Here is a 20,050-nt window from a genome sequence, read left to right on the forward strand (position 1 = left end):
CAATGGAGACACAACAACCCAAAACCCATGGGATGCAGCAAAAGCAGCTCAAAGAGGGAAGTTTATAGCAATACAATCCTACCTTAAGAAACAGGAAACATCTCGAATAAACAACCTAAACTTGCACCTAAAGCAATTAGAGAAAGAAGAACAAAAAAAACCCCAAAGTTAGCAGAAGGAAAGAAATCATAAAAATCAGATCAGAAATAAATGAAAAAGAAATGAAGGAAATGATAGCAAAGATCAATAAAACTAAAAGCTGGTTCTTTGAAAAGATAAACAAAATTCATAAACCACTAGCCAGACTCATCAAGAAAAAAAGGGAGAAGACTCAAATCAATAGAATTAGAAATGAAAAAGGAGAAGTAACAACTGACACTGCAGAAATACAAAAGATCATGAGAGATTACTACAAGCAACTCTATGCCAATAAAATGGACAACCTGGAAGAAATGGACAAATTCTTAGAAATGCACAACCTGCCAAGACTGAATCAGGAAGAAATAGAAAATATGGACAGACCAATCACAAGCACTGAAATTGAAACTGTGATTAAAAATCTTCCAACAAACAAAAGCCCAGGACCAGACGGCTTCACAGGCGAATTCTATCAAACATTTAGAAAAGGGCTAACACCTATCCTTCTCAAACTCTTCCAAAATATAGCAGAGGGAGGAACACACCCAAACTCATTCTACGAGGCCACCATCACCTTGATACCAAAACCAGACAAGGATGTCACAAAGAAAGAAAACTACAGGCCAATATCACTGGTGAACATAGATGCAAAAATCCTCAACAAAATACTAGCAAACAGAATCCAACAGCACATTAAAAGGATCATACACCATGATCAAGTGGGGTTTATTCCAGGAATGCAAGAATTCTTCAATATAGGCAAATCAATCAACATGATACACCATATTAACAAACTGAAGGAGAAAAACCAAATGATCATCTCAATAGATGCAGACAAAGCTTTCAGCAAAATTCAACACCCATTTATGATAAAAACCCTGCAGAAAGTAGGCACAGAGGGAACTTTTCTCAACATAAAAAAGGCCATATATGACAAACCCACAGCCAACATCGTACTCAATGGTGAAAAACTGAAAGCATTTCCACTAAGATCAGGAACAAGACAAGGTTGTCCACTCGCACCACTCTTATACAACATAGTTTTGGAAGTTTTAGCCACAGCAATCAGAGAAGAAAAGGAAATAAAGGGAATCCAAATCCGAAAAGAAGAAGTAAAGCTGTCACTGTTAGCAGATGACATGATACTATATATAGAGAATCCTACTAAAGATGCTACTAGAAAACTACTAGAGCTAATCAATGAATTTGGTAAAGTAGCAGGATACAAACTTAATGCACAGAAATCTCTGGCATTCCTATACACTAATGATGAAAAATCTGAAAGTGAAATCAAGAAAACACTCCCATTTACCACTGCAAGAAAAAGAATAAAATACGTAGGAATAAACCCACCTAAGGAGACAAAAGACCTGTATGCAGAAAATTATAAGACACTGATGAAAGAAATTAAAGATGATACAAATAGATGGAGAGATATACCATGTTCTTGGATTGGAAGAATCAACAATGTGAAAATGACTCTACTACCCAAAGCAATCTACCGATTCAATGCAATCCCTATCAAACTACCAATGGCATTTTTCACAAAACTAGAACAAAAAATTTCACAATTTGTATGGAAACACAAAAGACCCCAAATAGCCAAAGCAATCTTGAGAACGAAGAACGGAGCTGGAGGAATCAGGCTCCCTGACTTCAGACTATACTACAAAGCTACAGTAATCAAGATAGTATGGTATTGGCACAAAAACAGAAATGCAGATCAATGGAACAGGATAGAAAACCCAGAGATAAACCCACGCACATATGGTCACCTTATCTTTGATAATGGAGGCAGGAATGTACAGTGGTGAAAGGACAGCCTCTTCAATAAGTGGTGCTGGGAAAACTGGACAGGTACATGTAAAATTATGAGATTAGATCACTCCCTAACACCATACACAAAAATAAGCTCAAAATGGATTAAAGACCTAAATGTAAGGCCAGAAACTATCTAACTCTTAGAGGAAAGCAGAGGCAGAACACTCTATGACATAAATCACAGCAAGGTCCTTTTTGACCCACCTCCTAGAGAAATGGAAATAAAAACAAAAATAAACAAATGAGACCTAATGAAACTTCAAAGCTTTTGCACAGCGAAGGAAACCATAAACAAGATCAAAAGACAACCCTCAGAATGGGAGAAAATATTTGCAAATGAAGCAACTGAGAAAGGATTAATCTCCAAAATTTATAAGCAGCTCATGCAGCTCAATAACAAAGAAAACAAACAACCCAATCCAAAAATGGGCAGAAGACCTAAATAGACATTTCTCCAAAGAAGATATACAGACTGCCAACAAACACATGAAAGAATCCTCAACATCACTAATCGTTAGAGAAATGCAAATCAAAACTACAATGAGATATCATCTCACACCAGTCAGAATGGCCATCATCAAAAAATCTAGAAACAATAAATGCTGGAGAGGGTGTGGAGAAAAGGGAACACTCTTGCACTGCTGGTGGGAATGTGAATTGGTACAGCCACTATGGAGAAGAGTATGGAGGTTCCTTAAAAAGCTACAAATAGAACTACCATATGACCCAGCAATCCCAGTACTGGGCATATATCCTGAGAAAACCATAATTCAAAAAGAGTCATGTACCAAAATGTTCATTGCAGCTCTATTTACAATAACCCGGAGATGGAAACAACCTAAGTGTCCATCATCGGATGAATGGATAAAGAAGATGTGGCACATATATACAATGGAATATTACTCAGCCATAAAAAGAAACAAAATTGAGCTATTTGTAATGAGGTGGATGGACCTAGAGTCTGTCATACAGAGTGAAGTAAGTCAGAAAGAGAAAGACAAATACCGTATGCTAACACATATATACAGAATTTAAGAAAAAAAAAATGTCATGAAGAACCTAGAGGTAACACAGGAATAAAGACACAGACCTAGTAGAGAATGGACTTGAGGATATGGGGAGGGGGAAGGGTAAGCTGTGACAAAGCGAGAGAGTGGCATGGACATATATACACTACCAAACATAAAATAGATAGCTAGTGGGAAGCAGCCGCATGGCACAGGGAGATCACCTTGGTGCTTTGTGACCACCTAGAGGGGTGGGATAGGGAGAGCTGGAGGGAGGGAGATGCAAGAGGGAAGAGATATGGGAACATATGTATATGCGTAACTGATTCACTTTGTTATAAAGCAGAAACTAACACACCATTGTAAAGCAATTATACTCCAATAAAGATGTAAAAAATAAAATAAATTAAATAAAGGGAATAATTAGATGGCAAAAAAAAAGTCAAAATACAGTATTAAAAAAAAAAAAATCCAGTTAACTTAAGGCCATGATTTTTAGTACAAAATGAAAAAGTTAATCTCAAAAGCAATATTTAAATCCCAACTTAACTATGGAAGTAATGTTTTAATGTATATTTCAGCATAAAAGTAAAACATTAGCTCCAACGCTCTCAGCAGGACTTGCAGTGCCCACACCCTTTCTTCAGGAAAGTAGCTTGGGCAGCTCCTTATATGTGGTTCATGGTATTTCAGGTCATATGACCTTGTGACCTTAGCCACAGCTGACTAGATCAAAGAAACAATGCCAGCTCAATGCTATGCCACAAAGTCTATCACCAATGACCTATCACACTGTCTCGTGCAAGAACTGCCCAAAACTGTTACAAACAGACACTGTTCTCTTTAGGAAAGTGGGTGTACAGGATAGAGCAGAAGCCTTGACACAAAAAAGCCAAGAGTGAAACAAGGAGCAAGTGAAAAGGAGAATGAGGGTTAATCCATAGTGGCAGTAAGAAAAAGTAGCAGACAGAGATGCAGGACCTGAGTTGCAGCAAAGGGTGATTGTTAGGATATTATTGTAGGCCAAGCCATATTCCACTGTCCCACGATACCTCTTTGACTGTTAAGACAGGTTTCTATGTATCCTCACTGCCCCACATACCCTTAAGTGGTTATCTCTGAAATAACCTGTATCTCTCATCCTTCTGAAAAAGACTGACATTCAAACTCTTCTCACATGCTATATTTCTCAGATTGTTATAGGAGACATTTATAAGTCCATTAAAGTTTTTTAGTATTATATATGTTGAGTCACATATGCTACATATTTTTTAAAAACATTACAACTAAGGCACAGACCAAGGAACAAATTATTTAACTCATTTCTTAAGCATTTAATATGGTACATAACACTACGCTAAGGCTAGACATTCAAATATTAAAATATTATCATAGCCTTCAAGGAGCTTAGTCTTATAGGAGAGTATGAGGAAGGGGAAAACTATGTAGAAAGTATTATAATGGAAACATCTACAGGATATTAAAGAAATGAAAAAATAAACATTCTGGGACTCCCCGGGCAGTCCACTGGTTAAAACTCCACGCTTCCCATGTAGGGGGCGCGCGTTTGACCCATGGTCAGGGAACTAAGATCCCACATGCTGCACACTGTGACCAAAAAAATAAAATAAAGTAAATTAAGTAAATATTCTGCTCTGTCAGAAGGGCAGGAGAGGACTTCACAGACGAGTTGACTAGAATCTGCTGAGTGACTAGAACATTCTGAGTTAGGGGAAAAAATGTGCAAAGGAATGAATGTGAGAATCTCCAGCACACTTAGGAACAGTAAGTAGTTCAGTGTGATTAGTATCCAGAATAAATTTTTTTAGAATGACAAAAGGTAAAGTTGATAAAAAGCAAGTAGAGGCAATAACATGAAGGGACTTACATGCCACATTTAGGACTTAAGACTTCATTCTCTTTTGTGTTAAGAAAGTACTGAATAATTTTATCAGGGGAAAAAAATAATCTGATGTTTATTTTATAAAAAAGAGAAGACACGTAAGTTTCTTATTTTCAATAATGGCAGACTAGGACTTCCCTGGTGGTGCAGTGGTTAAGGACCCGCCTGCCAATGCAGGTGACATGGGTTTGAGCCCCAGTCCGGGAGGATCCCACGTGTAATGGAGCAACTGGGCCCATGCGCCACAACTACTGAGCCTGTGCTCTAGAGCCCACGAGCCCCAACTACTGAGCCTGCATGCCACAACTACTGAGGCCCGCGCACCTGGAGCCGTGCTCCACAACAAGAGAAGCCACCGCAATGAGATGTCCACACACTGCAATGAAGAGTAGCCCCCGCTTGCCACAACTAGAGAAAGCCCACACGCAGCAATGAAGACTCAACGCAGACAAAAAATTAATTAATGATAATAATAAAATAATGGCAGACTATGTTTTTAGCTTACCATTAAGAACTAAAACTGTTGTATAAAATGTAAAAATGTCTCAAAAGCATCAAAGAAATGATAGTATGGATACAAACACCAAGCCAAGAGTAAAGCACAGTGAACCCAAAGAGAAAGGAAGCAAATCCACTTGTAATCTGAGATCACTTGCTAGTCCTGGAAAATTAGATCCTACATTTTGATAGCCTCTGAGACAAAGTGGAGGAGGAGAGTTAAAATTGATTAATTTAATGTTGTTCTTGGACTGGTAACGATTTCTGCTGCCATAGAAAAACAAAACAAATCCTCTCTGAAGGACTCAAATATTCTAAAAAATAACTTTTCAAATAAAATGTCCAACACGGCAAAAAATAACCAGGCACCCAGGAAAACTGGACTCCATTAGACAGAACCAGCAAGCACCACCAAGATAAACATACCCACAAAGACTACAAATACTATACCTACCAGAGTAAGGCAATAGAATACTTCAGCAGAATATATTCAAAGAAATCAAAATCAGGGAAAAAGAAATAGGTCATATAGCACTCTAGGAAAAGAAACATAGAACTTCTAAAAATAAAACACACAATAACCAAAACTTAGCAAAATAATAATAGACTATTTTAACCACAGGAAGTGGTCAGGAATAAATTAATGAAGTAGATAACCAATCAGAAAAATCTCCAGAGAACAGCAAGCAAAGGGAAAAAAATGTAAAGTAAGGAAAAGAGGGTAAGTGACTTAGATGATAAAGAAAGTTGAGTGTACATTTAATCAGAATCGAAGACAAAGGAGAGAGAGAATGATACATACTTGAAGAAAGCACGGCTCAGAAATGATGAAAGAGATAAACTCACAGATGGAAGAAGAAAAACAAATTGAACATGAAATGAATAAAAAGAAACCATTCTGAAACTGAAGGAAATCAAAGAGAAAAACAAATATCATATGCTAACACATATATATGGAATCTAAAAAAAGAAAAAAAATGGTTCTGAAGAACCTAGGGGCAGTACAGGAATAAAGATGCAGACATAGAGAATGGACATGAGAACACAGTGAGGGGGAAGCATAAGCTGAGATGAAGTAAGAGAGTGGCATTGACATATATACACTACCAAATGTAAAACAGATAGCTAGTGGGAAGCAGCCACATAGCACAGGGTGATCAGCTCGTGCTTTGTGACCACCTACAGGGGTGCGATAGCAAGGGTGGGAGGGAGATGCAAGAGGGAGGGGATATAGGGATATATGTATACGTATAGCTGATTCACTTTGTTATACAGCAGCAACTAACACAACAATGTAAAGCAATTATACTCCAATAAAGATGTTAAAATAAGTAAATAAATAATTTTTAAAAAAGAAACCAGAGGAAACCTGCAGATTACCTTCAAAAGACCAGGTCAGAATGACAGCTTCTCAACAACTAAATTGGAAGCCAGAACACAATATGCCAAGTATAGAAAGGAAGGGAGGGAGAGAGGGAATAGACAAATAATTCATTTTAAAAATGAGCAAAAGATATGAATAGACATTTCTCCAGAGAATATATACAAATGGCCGATAGGCACAATAAAAGATGCTCAGTATCATTAGTCATTGGGGAAATTCATATCAAAACAATGAGATAGTACTTCATAACCAATAGGATGGCTATATTAAAAAGAAAACAAGTCTTGGTGAGAAAGAAATTGAAACCCTCATATATAGCTGATAGGAATGTAAAATGGTACAGCTGCTTTGGAAAACAGTTTGGCACTCCTCAAAAAGTTTTTTCCAGCTCTGTTGAAATATAATTGACACAGAACATTGTTTAAGTTTAAGGTGTTCATATATTGATTCGATACGTCAAAATGGTAAACACAGAGTTAGCATATGACCTAGCATATATATTCTCAGGTATATACCCAAGATAACCGAAAAAAACACGTCACACAAAAACTTGTACACAAATGTTTGTAACAGTTTGTATTCATAATAGCCAGTAAGCGGAAACAAGTATCTATCAACTGATAGGCAAGCAAAATAAATGGATAAACAAAAATGTGGTATATCCGTACAATGGAATATTATTTGGTCATAAAAAGGAATGAAGTACTGACACATGCTACAACATGGATAAACCTTGAAAACATTATGGTAAGTGAAAGAAGCCAGACAAAATAATGCCACACAATGTATGACGCATTTATATGAAATATCCAGCATAGGCAAGTCCACAGACAGACAGCAGATTAGAAAGCTGGGGAGGGGCGAGGGGTAAGGGGTTAGGAGGAGTGATTACTACTGAGCCTAAGGTTTCTTTCTGGAGTAATGAAAATGTTTTGGCATTAGCAGCGATGATTGCACAACCCTGTGAATATAGTAAAAACCACTCAGTTAACACTTAAACGTGTACCTTAAAGTGGTGAATTTTATAGTATGTGACTTACAATTCAATTTTTTTTAATGAAGGCAATTTCTACTTCTAACAGTGATGGAATAATAGGGCAGAATTTACCCTCCCATCTTAAACAACTAGAAAACTGAACAAAATACATGAAATAAAATTTTCAGACAACAGATACTGAAAAATAGCACAGGAGAAATAAAATAAAGAAAATGAGCTTAACAACCATCCCAATTTACTGCCGGAAGACAATTTTCTAGCTGAAGCAGAACAAAGGCAAACAGAACATGACAGTCTCTCTGAAGTGTGGAAACAGATCAGATTTCAGGAAAGCCAAAAGGAGCTAGAGTCTATGGGCAGAGAACTGGCCAGGAAGGAGAGGTTGGGGAGATGTGCAGAAAGATGGCCTCAAGTCTCTGGCTAAGTGCCAATTTGTGCATGTGTAAGAGGAAACACAAGGAAAGAAACACTGAAACAATGCACAGAGCTCATAGTGGAAAGACCTAGTAGTAAACATGGCTAAATTACCCCTAGGCTAAAGGATGCTCTGAACCTGCACTAACAAAGATTTAAAACCAATCCTTGGGGGCTTCCCTGGTGGCGCAGTGGTTGAGAGTCCGCCTGCCGATGCAGGGGACACGGGTTCGTGCCCCGGTCTGGGAAGATCCCACATGCCGCGGAGCGGCTGGGCCCGTGAGCCATGGCCGCTGAGCCTGCGCGTCCGGAGCCTGTCCTCCGCAACGGGAGAGGCCACAACAGTGAGAGGCCCGCGTAACGCATAAAAAAAAAAAAAAAAAAAAAAAACCAATCCTTGGGGACTTCCCTGGTGGTCCAATGGTTAAGAATCCTCCTGCCAATGCAGGGGACATGAGATCAATCCCTGGTCAGGGAACTAAGATCCCACATGCCAGGGGGCAACTAAGCCCGCGTGCCACAACTAGAGAGCCCACGTGCCGCAACTACTGAGCCTATGCACCACAACTAGAGAGAAGCCCGCACACCGCAACAAAAGGTCCCTCATGCTGCAGCAAAGATCCCACGTGCCGCAAAGATCCTGAAAGCCGCAACTAAGACCCAATGCAGCTAAATAAATAAATATTTAAAACCAATCCTCAAAAAGATCAGACTAATTTCAAGTAACTTAACTGTGAACAAGAATAAAGTCCAACACCATTTCAAGGAAATTTTTTTAAATCCAGACCCCTGAACACAAAACACACCTTTCCAGTATAAAATCAAAAATTACCAAGCATGAAAAGAAGCATAAAAATAAAACCCGTAACAAGAAGAAAGGTCAACTGACAAAAACTGACCCAGAAATAGCAAAGATTAAAATACTAAAACATCCGTTATAGCTGGGGTCCCCAGGCCACGGACCGGAACCGGTCCGTGGCCTGTTAGGAACCAGGCCACACAGCAGGAAGTGAGCGGTGGGTGAGTGAGCGAAGCTTCATCTGTATTTACGGCCGCTCCCCATCGCTCACATTGCCACCTGAGCTCCGCCTCCTGTCAGATCAGTGGCAGCATCAGATTCTCATAGGAGCGCAAACCCTGCTGTGAACTACGCACGTGAGGGATCTAGGCTGTGCGCTCCTTATGAGAATCTAATGCCTGATGATCTGTAGTGGAGCTGACGCAGTGATGCTAGCTCCGAGGAGTGGCTGCAAATACAGATTATCATTAACAGAGAGGTTTGACTACACAGAGACCGTAATAAATCAACTGCTTGCAGACTCATATCAAAACTCTACCAGTGAGTGGAAAGTGACAAGCTGCATCTGGTGGCAGGCTTTACAGTGGCAAGTGAGTTGATGTACTTCAATTGTACAACTGCATGTGGTGGCAGGCTTTAAGTCAGAAACTGACACTTATTTCAGTCTGCGCATGGCCTGCCCATTATTTTATTTACCACTTCTGTCTGCACCTCTTTCCTGCACTGTGCACTTCTCTCAGTCACAGTGTGGGTAAGCCCACAAGCTAACCTAGCCAAAATGAGGAAAAAACAAATGTCGCTGGAGAGCTTTTTTGAAAGGGGGGAAAGACCCAATGATGAGACAGCAGAAGACTCTAAGAAGAAGCCCTTTACTGGGCTTCCCTGGCGGTCCAGTGGTAAAGAATCCGCCTTACAATGCAGGGGACACGAGTTCGATCCCTGGTCGGGGAACTGAGATCCCATATGCTGCAGGGCAACTAAGCCCGCACACTGCAAGTACTGAGCTTGCGCGCCTCAACTAGAGAGCCTATGTGCCGCAAACTACAGAGCCTGTGCGCCACAGCTAGAGAATAGAAAACCCGCACGCCACAACTAGAGAGAAAACTGTGCATTGCAACAAAGAGCCGGCGCGCTGCAATGAAAGATCCCGCGTACCTCAATGAAGATCCTGTGTGCCGTGACTAAGACCCAACACAGCCAAAAATAAACTAACTAACTAAATAATAAATAAATAAATCTTTAAGAAAAAGCCCTTTACCATTGGTGAAGAGTTGAGCCTGCCTGCTGCTAAGGACATCTGTCATGAACTTTTAGGAGAGGCTGCAGTTCAAAACGTGGCACGTGTTCCTCTTTTGGCTAGTACCATAACTAGACGAATTGATGAAACAGCAGAGGATACTGAGGCACAATTGTTAGAGAGGATTAATGAGTCACCATGGTATGCAATCCAGGTTGACGAGTCTGCTGGTGTTGACAACAAGGCAACAATGCTTGTTTTTGTGCATTATGTCTTTCAGGAGGATGTGCATGAGGATATGTTATGTGAACTTTTGTTGACAACCAACACAATAGCTGCAGAACTCTTCAAGTCTTTGAATGATTACATATCAGGAAAAGTGAATTGGTCATTTTGTGTCGATATATGCACGGACAGAGCGGCTGCCATGACTGGATGGCTTTCTGGTTTCACCACTTGGGTCAAAGCGGTTGCTTCCGAATGTGAGTCTACACGCTGTGTCACCCATAGGGAAATGCTGGCTAGCTGAAAAATGTCACCTGAACTTAACGTTTTGCAGGATGTGATTAAAATTATCAACCATATTAAAATACATGCCCTTAACTCACGTCTGCTCACGCAGCTCTGTGAGGAGATGGACACAGAGCACACATGTCTTCTCTTATACACAGAAATGAGATGGCTTTCTAAAGGTAGATCACTGGCCAGAGTTTCTGAGTTATGAGAGCCACTCCAGAGATTTCTTTTAGAAAAACAGTCACCCCTGGCAGCACATTTCAGTGTCACAGAATGGGGTCACAAAACTTGCTTACTTGTGTGACATATTCAACCTGCTCAACAAACTCAATCGGTCACTTCAGGGGAGAACAACCACTGTGTTCAAGTTGGCAGATACAATGGCTGCATTCAAAGCCAAACTGGAATTATGGGGGCAATGAGTGAACACTAGGATTTTTGACATGTTTCAAATATTAGCAGAGATTTTGAAAGAGGCTGAGCCAGGGCCTTCTTCCCCCCAGCTGGTGCATGATCACCCATCTCAGCTTTCAAAAGAGTTTGAGCATTACTTCCCAGCCACAAAAGACCCCCGAACAGGGAAGGAGTGGATCTGCGACCCATTTGTGAATAAGTCCAGTGAATCGACTTTGTGCTAGAAGAGGATCAACTGCTTGAGATTGTAAATGACAGTGGCCTTAAATGTATGCTTGAGACAACTTCAAATCTCCATACATTCTGGATTAAAGTCAAGGTGGGATATCCTGAGATTGCCACGAAAGCACTGAAAAGCCTGTTTCTGTTTCCAACATCCTACCTTTGTGAAGCAGGGTTTTCTGCAGTGACAGCAATCAAAACGAGACTACAGAGTAGACTAGACATAAGCCACACACTTCAGGTGTCACTGTCTCCCATCACCCCCAGATGGGACCAACTAGTTGCAGGCAAACAAGCTCAGGGCTCCCACGGATCCTGCATTATGGTGAGTTGTATAATCATTTCATTATATAGTACAATGTAACAATAGCAGAAATAAAGTGCACAATAAACATGATGTGCTTGAATCATGTGAAACCATCCCCCCACCCCCACCTCCCCGGTCCGCGGAAAAACTGTCTTCCACGAAACCGGTCTCTGGTGCCAAAAAGGTTGGGGACCGCTGTATTACAGAAGTTATAGGTTTGGGTTCCTTACATTGTATCATAGCAAACTGTAAGGATAAAAGGTTTCTTCCTGTTCTCTATTAAGAGAAATAATTTTGAACTCTAAAAAGTTAGTAATACGCTGAAATAATAAGAGTGAAAATAATTCACTTGAATAGTAGTTTAGATTTTTATTTTTTAAACTGAATATCTTCTTTTAAAGCTCTTTAGTATTTTTCCCGTTTTCTCTCATATTCTCTTACTTCCTCAGAATTCATTCTCTTGAAATTTGCTCGCTTATAAAGACAAAATGAAGTAAAAGTACAAAGAAATGACAAGTGAGAACCTACCTGAAGTCTTGCTAGTTGAGCAGTACGGGCTACTATTTTATTGTATGGCTCAACAATTTTTGCTTTCATCCTAAAGGAAAAACAGAAGGAGGAGTGACAAAATCATCTTCAAAATATCAATGGATAAAAATATTTCCATTTTATTCATTTACAAAATGAACAACAGTACCTATCAACAGCTCCCTGTAAAGCCCCAATTCTTGTCTGCATCATCTGAAGGACACCTAGGAAAACATAACAGCTTACATTACTTTACAAATTTACGAGGGTTCAAATTGGGTAAAAAGTTAAAAGAAAAAAATAGAGAAATTTTTCCATATTTTTCTGCCATCATCATAATCCAACCCGTATCTTTTACCTAGACTACTGCAAAAACCTCTAACTAGTCTTCCCCGTCCTAACCTTGCTCCACTAAAGAAGTCTGACAAGGAATGGGGAGTGACGGCTTAATGGGTACAGGGTCTCCATTTGAGGTGATGAAAAAGTTCTGGAACTGGATAGTGATGGTTGCACAACACTGTAAATGTAATTAATAGCACTAAGTTATATAGTTTAAAATGGTTAAAGTGGTAAATTTCATGTTAATGTGTATTGTACTACAATTACAAAAAAAGAAGCATGGGACTTCGCTGGTGGCGCAGTAGTTAAGAATCCACCTGCCAATGCAGGGGACACGGTTCAAGCCCTGGTCCAGGAAGATCCCACATGCCGCAGAGGAACTAAGCTCGTGCACCACAACTACTGAGCCTGCACTCTAAAGCCCGCGAGCTGCAACTACTGAGCCCGTGAGCCACAACTACTGAAGCCCACACGCCTAGAGCCCCTGCTCCGTAAGAGGAGAAGCCACCGCAACGAGAAGCCCACGCACCGCAATGAAGAGTAGCCCCTGCTCGCCTCAACTAGAGAAAGCCCACGCCCAGCAATGAAAACTAAACACAGCCAAAAAATAAAGAAACTTATCTTAAAAATTATATTAAAAAAAAAAAAAGCCTGAGTGATCTTTGGAAGTGCAAATTATAACACTCATCTGCTAAAACCCTTCCCCAGTCTCCCCTTTGCTCCTATGTTAAAACTAAAGTCCACAGCTTGGTCTACAAGGCCCTGAACGATCTGGAAATGAGGTACTCTCCTCCTGGTATACTCTCTCTAACCCCCAATGCTAGATAAATAATAAATATGGACAGCAAGTATATTATTGCCTTTACTCTCTACTTACATAACATGATGAAGAACTGTTTATAAAATTGTAAAATTATTTTCAGGAAGACAGATCTGAAATTTTACTTTTTTATATGCCTAAAAATGGGCTTTCCAATATTACAGATTTAATTATTTTGAACTATATTCTTTAAAACTCAGTTTCTATATTCAACTGGCATAGCTGTAGTTTTGAAACATAGTATTCTAAATAAATTTAAGTATAGAATGTTGTCATATTAGATGAAGTAATTTCAGAATTAATTAATACTCCTATCTGCATACAAATGTTTTAATATGGCTCAGTCCAATAGAATCCTTTCTGGACCCAAGGATTTCTGCCAGTATTATGGTTCACTGACCTTAAACCTCCAAGAATGAACTGGCTTTCCTTGTTATCATCACTTCCTCACATCTTATTCTCTCCACAACCCACTCGCAACACCTTTCACACATATGCCACCAAAACAGATCTTGTCAACGTCACCAGAAATCTCCAAGGTGCCGAATTCTATTGTCAGTTCTGTCTTGATCTTGTTCTAACTCTCAGAAATGCATGACACGTTGAACCACTCCCTCCCTAAAACATTTTTTTCTCTAGGCTTCCAAGTCATCACCCTCGTGGGCTCCCTCTGATGGCATGAGTTGCTCCCACTCCTTCTCTGTTGGATCTCTACATGCTGGAGTACTCCAAGATTTGATCCTCAGCCATCTTCTCTTCTCCATCTAGAATCTCTCTTAGGGATTTCATTCAATCCCAATGTTTTAAACACTATCTGTTCAATAAAATACTGATTTTATATACACACATATGTACATACATCTATATAGATTTTCTTTATACCTGCCTATCTATACACACACACACACACACACACACACACACACAAATCTCTAGCCCTGAACTTTCTTATGACAAATTTAAGACACCCAACAAGATAACTTCTGCCCCACCATGATCCTCTCCAGTGTGACACATCTCAGTTACTCATACCATCATCTATCCAATTTTTCAGACTTAAATCTTAGGAATCACTGTTGGTGACTTTTTTCCCTCAGACTTTTCATTTCCCATCAACAAATCCTATCAGCTCTACCCCCATTTTATCCCATTCACTTCTCTCTCTTTATATCCACCACTAATTCAAGGCACCATCAATGTCTACTACTCTAATAGCTTCTAAATTGGTACCCCAGATTCTACTCTTGCCTTCCTATAGAGCCACCAGAGAAAACTTTTTAGAGCATTAATCACATAACATCTCTAATTAAAACCCTCCAATTGTTTACCATTGCATTTAGAATGAAAATCAAAATTCCTTCCCAAGAACCTCATCTACAATTCTTTCCCTCATTCACTAAACTCTAGTCATACTAGCCTTTTCTTTCTGCCCTTCAAACATGCCACGCTAATTCCATTTATTGGTCCCTCAGCTTACCACACTCTCCTCCCCAGATAGTCATGTGGTAGCTCTTTCTCATCATTCAGATCTGTTTAAATGTCATCTTCTCAAAGAAGCACCTCCTGCCCATCCTAGCTAGTAAGGAATTCCCATTCTTCTACCTCATCATCTATTTTATTTTCTTTTAGGACTTAAAAGTACCTGAAGTTCCCTACTTACACATTTTTTTTTTTTTGGTCTAACTCCCTACCTAGAACATAAATATCATGAGAACAGTGACTCTATTGTTCACAGGTGCCTGGTATCTAACAAGTTCTCAATTACTATTTGACTGAGTGAGCAAATAAATGAAGAAATTAGGCTATCTCTTTTTAATAAAATAGGCTTAATTAAATATACCTCCAAACTCCATAAGGACAGGGACTCTGTATATTGTTACAGCTGCCTGGAATCTAACAAATTCTCAATTAAAATTTAAATGCATAAATAAACAAAAAATGAAGAGAGAGTAAATTTTAATAAAATAGGCTAAATAAATAAATCTCCAAATGAATTATATGGCCAAAATTTTACATATATAGGAGAAAAAGCAGATGAAGTAGAAGTTGGGGTAATACATTTTCAAATACATAACACACATCTCAAAAAGTTTAATAAATGATTAGAAATACACATCATGCTAAAATGAATACTAACTGATTCATACTTTGACTTATGTTCAAATAATCTGGAGAATATTCTTAGATTATCATAGGAATTCAGAGAAGTCAGCCTTTGTACTGTACACAGTCACCCAATGGATTGTCATTCTAACTCAGTCTAACAGCATATTTTAAATGTTTTAAACACTGAAAAGCACTCTGGGGAAAATCAGCACACTATAGAACTAAACACACATAGGGAATTCCCTGGCTGCCCAGTGGTTAGGACTCGGCACTTTCACTGTGGTGGCCCAGGTTCAATCCCTGGTGTGGCCAATTTTAAAAAAAGAAAAAGAAAAAGAAAACCACAATGAGAAGTATTTCTGTTGTGATGATTCATCTACACCTATATACACTCAGAATCAACGTACTACCAGGACATCCCTATGGGTTTCTATAAAGGAAAAAAACCTTTATTCGTTTACAAAAATTACCATTAAAAACAAGGTATTATTTACTTGCTTCCAGAAACATATAAAAATATTATGAGATTAAAGAAAATTAATTTTCCATAATAAGTCAGTACCTAGAGCCTCTTAATTTTCCCATGAACATAGTCTGATATCTATCCTAAATATTCAAATAACAAACCGTTATCTCCAAAATACTATGTTCTTCATCAGGATGCCTTAGAAACAGTGCACATGCTGAAAATAACATCTTTGAGTGCACATAAGAAATACTAGAGGAAGCATTAAAGAATATTGCATCACAGAAAGCAATATCCTTCTTCCTTAAGAATTTCATCAACATAGGGAAAAATCACTTAGCTTTCTTTTGATGTGCAATGATTAATAGTAATCACAACACAAGTGATAATGGAAAATACAATATTAACATTTCATATTTATGAGATGCAGTTTAATTTAATAGAGAATGACAAATTCATAAAAGATGTAGTCAAACGAAAATAAGAGAGTTCATAATAAAAATCCAATGTACTATCATTCTACTATACTTTCATTTTTGAAAAGCATTTCAAAGAAATAGGAAAGAATTCAAGCCTATTTCCACTACTTTAGTGGAGTTAATTTTGTTTTTGTTTCTTTTTTTTTTTTGTCCACGCCACGCGGCTTGCTGGATCCTAGTTCCCCAACCAGGGATTGAATGTGCGCCCACAGCAGTGAAAGTGTGGAGTCCTAACCACTGTAACCACTGGAATTCCCCTGCTTATTTGTTTTAATTAACTAACAGTTATAAAAGCACTAAATATGTGCCAGGAATTGTTCAAAGCATTTTGTTAACTCATTTAATCCTCTAAATAACATATTAGTACATATTAATACTCTTCCTTTATAGATAAAACTGAGGCACAGAAAGGTTAAGTAAGTTGTCCAAAGTCACACTTCTAGTAGGTGGGAAAGCAAGGATTTAAACCCAGAGAGTTTAGCTCAGGGGTCAGCAAAGCTTTATTAAAGTTTTGTTGGAACACAGCCACACACATTCGTTTCCATATTACCTGGCTGCTTTCACCCTGTAACAGCAGAGTTTAGTAGTTGCAACAGAGACAGTATGGCCTGCAAAGTCTAAACTATTTACTTTCTGACCCTTCACAGAAGTTTCCAAGCCCTGGGCTAGCTCTGTACAATGTATAATAGTTAATGGAACTATACCTTCCAAAGACTCAATCCCAGTTGCTTGTGCCAATAAATCTTCATGTCTTGCAACAACCTGAAAATCAAGAATGAATAATCAGCACTCCAAGTATTAAGTATTTTAATTTGTAACCACAAAGTAGAATTGAAGGGCTCTCTCTTTATGGAAAGTGGGAAAATGCTGGTACAAAAAATACAGGTTATAAAGGTGTGTTTGAGCTGAATGACTGGTGGGAACACAAACACGCTATAGCTCAACACAGAGCCAAAGATGTCTTTTCATTAGCCCCGTGGTTTCCTAAGGGGATGTGCAGGAGGAGTTCTGCCCAAACTGAAAAACAAAAACCAGCTAATTCTTGCCATGCTAATTAATACACACTTCCCTTTTAAAGAGTGTTTTCAAACATCAGTTCTTTTAGTTCTTGCATTTAATTCAGCATCATCAAGACCACATTCTAATTGGGAAAGATAAAGCAGAGTCAGCGCCTCCCTAAACATCTCTCTGCTTCCAGCTTCCTAATGTCACAGCAAATCCTCTTCCCTGCAGAAGACTGGTATTTTCAAGAAAATTAGGGCAGTGTGAATAGTCATATCAAAAAAAACCCATAAAAGTTAAGAGTTAAAGGCTACACACAAGACAGTCCTAGAAACACCAAGAAATCAAGCAAATCTTTAGAACAATGCAGGAATCCTTATTATTTTGTACCCTTTATTACAATGAATAAGAAGTTTCATGTCTAGTCTGTAAACTGAAGCTCCTAATCAGCAAAGATTCATTCAATGGAATGCCTAAATCCTCTACTTTGTCCTGTTTCACACGTCACTTGTCATTCTACCAAGTTCCTCTATCACATATCTAAAATAAGTGTTACTTTTGGACTCCTATGTCTCTTATCCAGAAGACATCTGAGTTCTCCCCAGTCCACTGATATGGTCATTAATGTGTCCATCCTAACAAGATGAATATTTTTCTAATTCTCTATTCTTTGTCCCTTGTGATACTCTGGAAAGGTTGAAAAACCTAAAACTACAATTTCATAGACTCCCCTTTCCAACAGATTTAGAAGACAGAAGAAAGAGGAAAACTATCTTCCCATTACTGTTTCAGCTAGTAAGCAAAGTCCTGAGACCTGAGGATTTAGAGACAGTTGAGACAGCCCTATAGATCATTCCAGAGTTCAGTTACCAAGCACCCAGAAGCTGAACTTTAGCAGTGGCATGGGAGGTAACAGCAGGAGCTTCCAGGTCTCTGTGTTGCACCTGTGGTAGATCCTTCAACTCATTCCATTAGCTGTCCACCCAATCCTCTGTATTAAATATCTTCCTGCTTTAAATACCTAGAGCAGTTTCTGCTTCCTGTACTAAAGCCCTGACTAATACATACTTCGGTACACCTTTTGTAATTTTAATCATCTCAATGATATATATATATATATATATATTTTTTTTTTTTTTTTTTTTTTGCGGTACACGGGCCTCTCACTGTTGTGGCCTATCCCGTTGCAGAGCACAGGCTCCGGACGCGCAGGCTCAGCGGCCATGGCTCACGGGCCCAGCCGCTCCGTGGCATGTGGGATCTTCCCAGACCGGGGCACGAACCCGTGTCCCCTGCATCGGCAGGCAGACTCTCAACCACTGCGCCACCAGGGAAGCCCCAATCTCAATGATATTTTAAATTATTTTTATTATATTTTATTTACTGGTTTGGTTAGCATTATCCCAATTTCGCTTCTGCAGAAAAACAATTGTAGCAGGTTTAGATCTCATACCAGGAATCAGAGACTTCCTCCACCCTACATCCAGAACCACTGTAAGCATAACTTGCCCCCTCTACGAGATGTTAAACAGATTTTAAGTTTTTACTGATTCCTTCAGAGAAGGTACTATATGCAAAGAATAAGGAAAATGCCAACCACAAAAAGGCAGAAAGAATTTCAGGTGGCTCCTGCAAAAAGCTACCCCCTGAGAAACCTAGGCAGAATTAAGTGCATTTTCCCCTGCTCCCACAGACACTTTGTACTATTCTATTTAAAACAGGCATCACTTGCCTGTCATTATTTCTGTCTGTATCTGCCACTGGTCTGTGAATACTTGGAGAGCCAGGAAATGTTTTCATTTTTCTATCCGCACAGCCTAAAAGCAAAGCCTGACAATTAAAACTGTCGTATAAATGTTTCTCAATAAGTATTGATCTCTAATTACATAATCAGAATTTTAAACTGACCTTAAAAGTCACCCCAGTCTGAACTAAGCTGCTCTTTTTTTTTTTAAAGAACTGTCTATAATATATACTTCTTTTTTTTTTAATAAATTTATTTATTTATTTATTTTGCGGTACGCGGGCCTCTCACTGTTGTGGCCTATCCCGTTGTAGAACACAGGCTCCGGACGCACAGGCTTACGGGCCCAGCCGCTCCGCGGCATGTGGGATCTTCCCAGACTGGGGCACGAACCCGTGTCCCCTGCATTGGCAGGCGGACTCTCAACCACTGAATTTATTTATTTTTTATTTATTTTTATTTTTGGCTGCGTTGGATCTTAACTGCTGCGCGCAGCCTTTCTCTAGTTCCGAAAAGCGGGGGCTACTCTTCGTTGCGGTGTGCAGGCTTCTCATTGTGGTGGCTTCACTTGTTGCGGAGCACAGGCTCTAGGCATGCGGGCTTCAGCAGTTGTGGCACGTGGGCTCAGTAGTTGTGGCTTGTGGCCTCTAGAGCGCAGGCTCAGTAGTTGTGGCACACAGGCTTTGTTGCTCCACAGCATGTGGGATCTTCCTGGACCAGGGCTCAAACCCGTGTCCCCTGCATTCGCAGGCAGACTCCTAACCACTGCGAAACCAGAGAAGCCCCAAACTGCTCTTTTAATTGATAAAGTAAGACACGAAAAACTTAAGGGAACATGTCTCATTATACCAGATCTAGGTTTCCTGGAAAATAGTTCATTTATTCATGCAATTTGTTCATTCATTTAAA

At 39.3% G+C, this 20,050-nt stretch overlaps 1 protein-coding gene across 2 annotated transcripts in view; it reads right to left on the bottom strand.

The window, feature by feature from the left end:
* COG5 (component of oligomeric golgi complex 5) overlaps window positions 1–20,050 on the bottom strand; it is a 293,055-nt gene that overhangs the window by 266,490 nt on the left and 6,515 nt on the right. For both annotated transcript variants that reach the window (XM_032642661.1, XM_032642660.1), the window contains exons 3-5: window positions 17,100–17,157; window positions 12,355–12,409; window positions 12,186–12,255 (exon numbers count right to left, since the gene is read on the bottom strand). In XM_032642661.1, the coding sequence (XP_032498552.1) occupies window positions 12,186–12,255; window positions 12,355–12,409; window positions 17,100–17,157 (183 nt within the window). The remainder of the gene's footprint in view (window positions 1–12,185; window positions 12,256–12,354; window positions 12,410–17,099; window positions 17,158–20,050) is intronic.

Source organism: Phocoena sinus, chromosome 9, assembly GCF_008692025.1.
Source record: "Phocoena sinus isolate mPhoSin1 chromosome 9, mPhoSin1.pri, whole genome shotgun sequence".
In the NCBI taxonomy this organism is placed as follows: Eukaryota; Metazoa; Chordata; class Mammalia; order Artiodactyla; family Phocoenidae; genus Phocoena; species Phocoena sinus.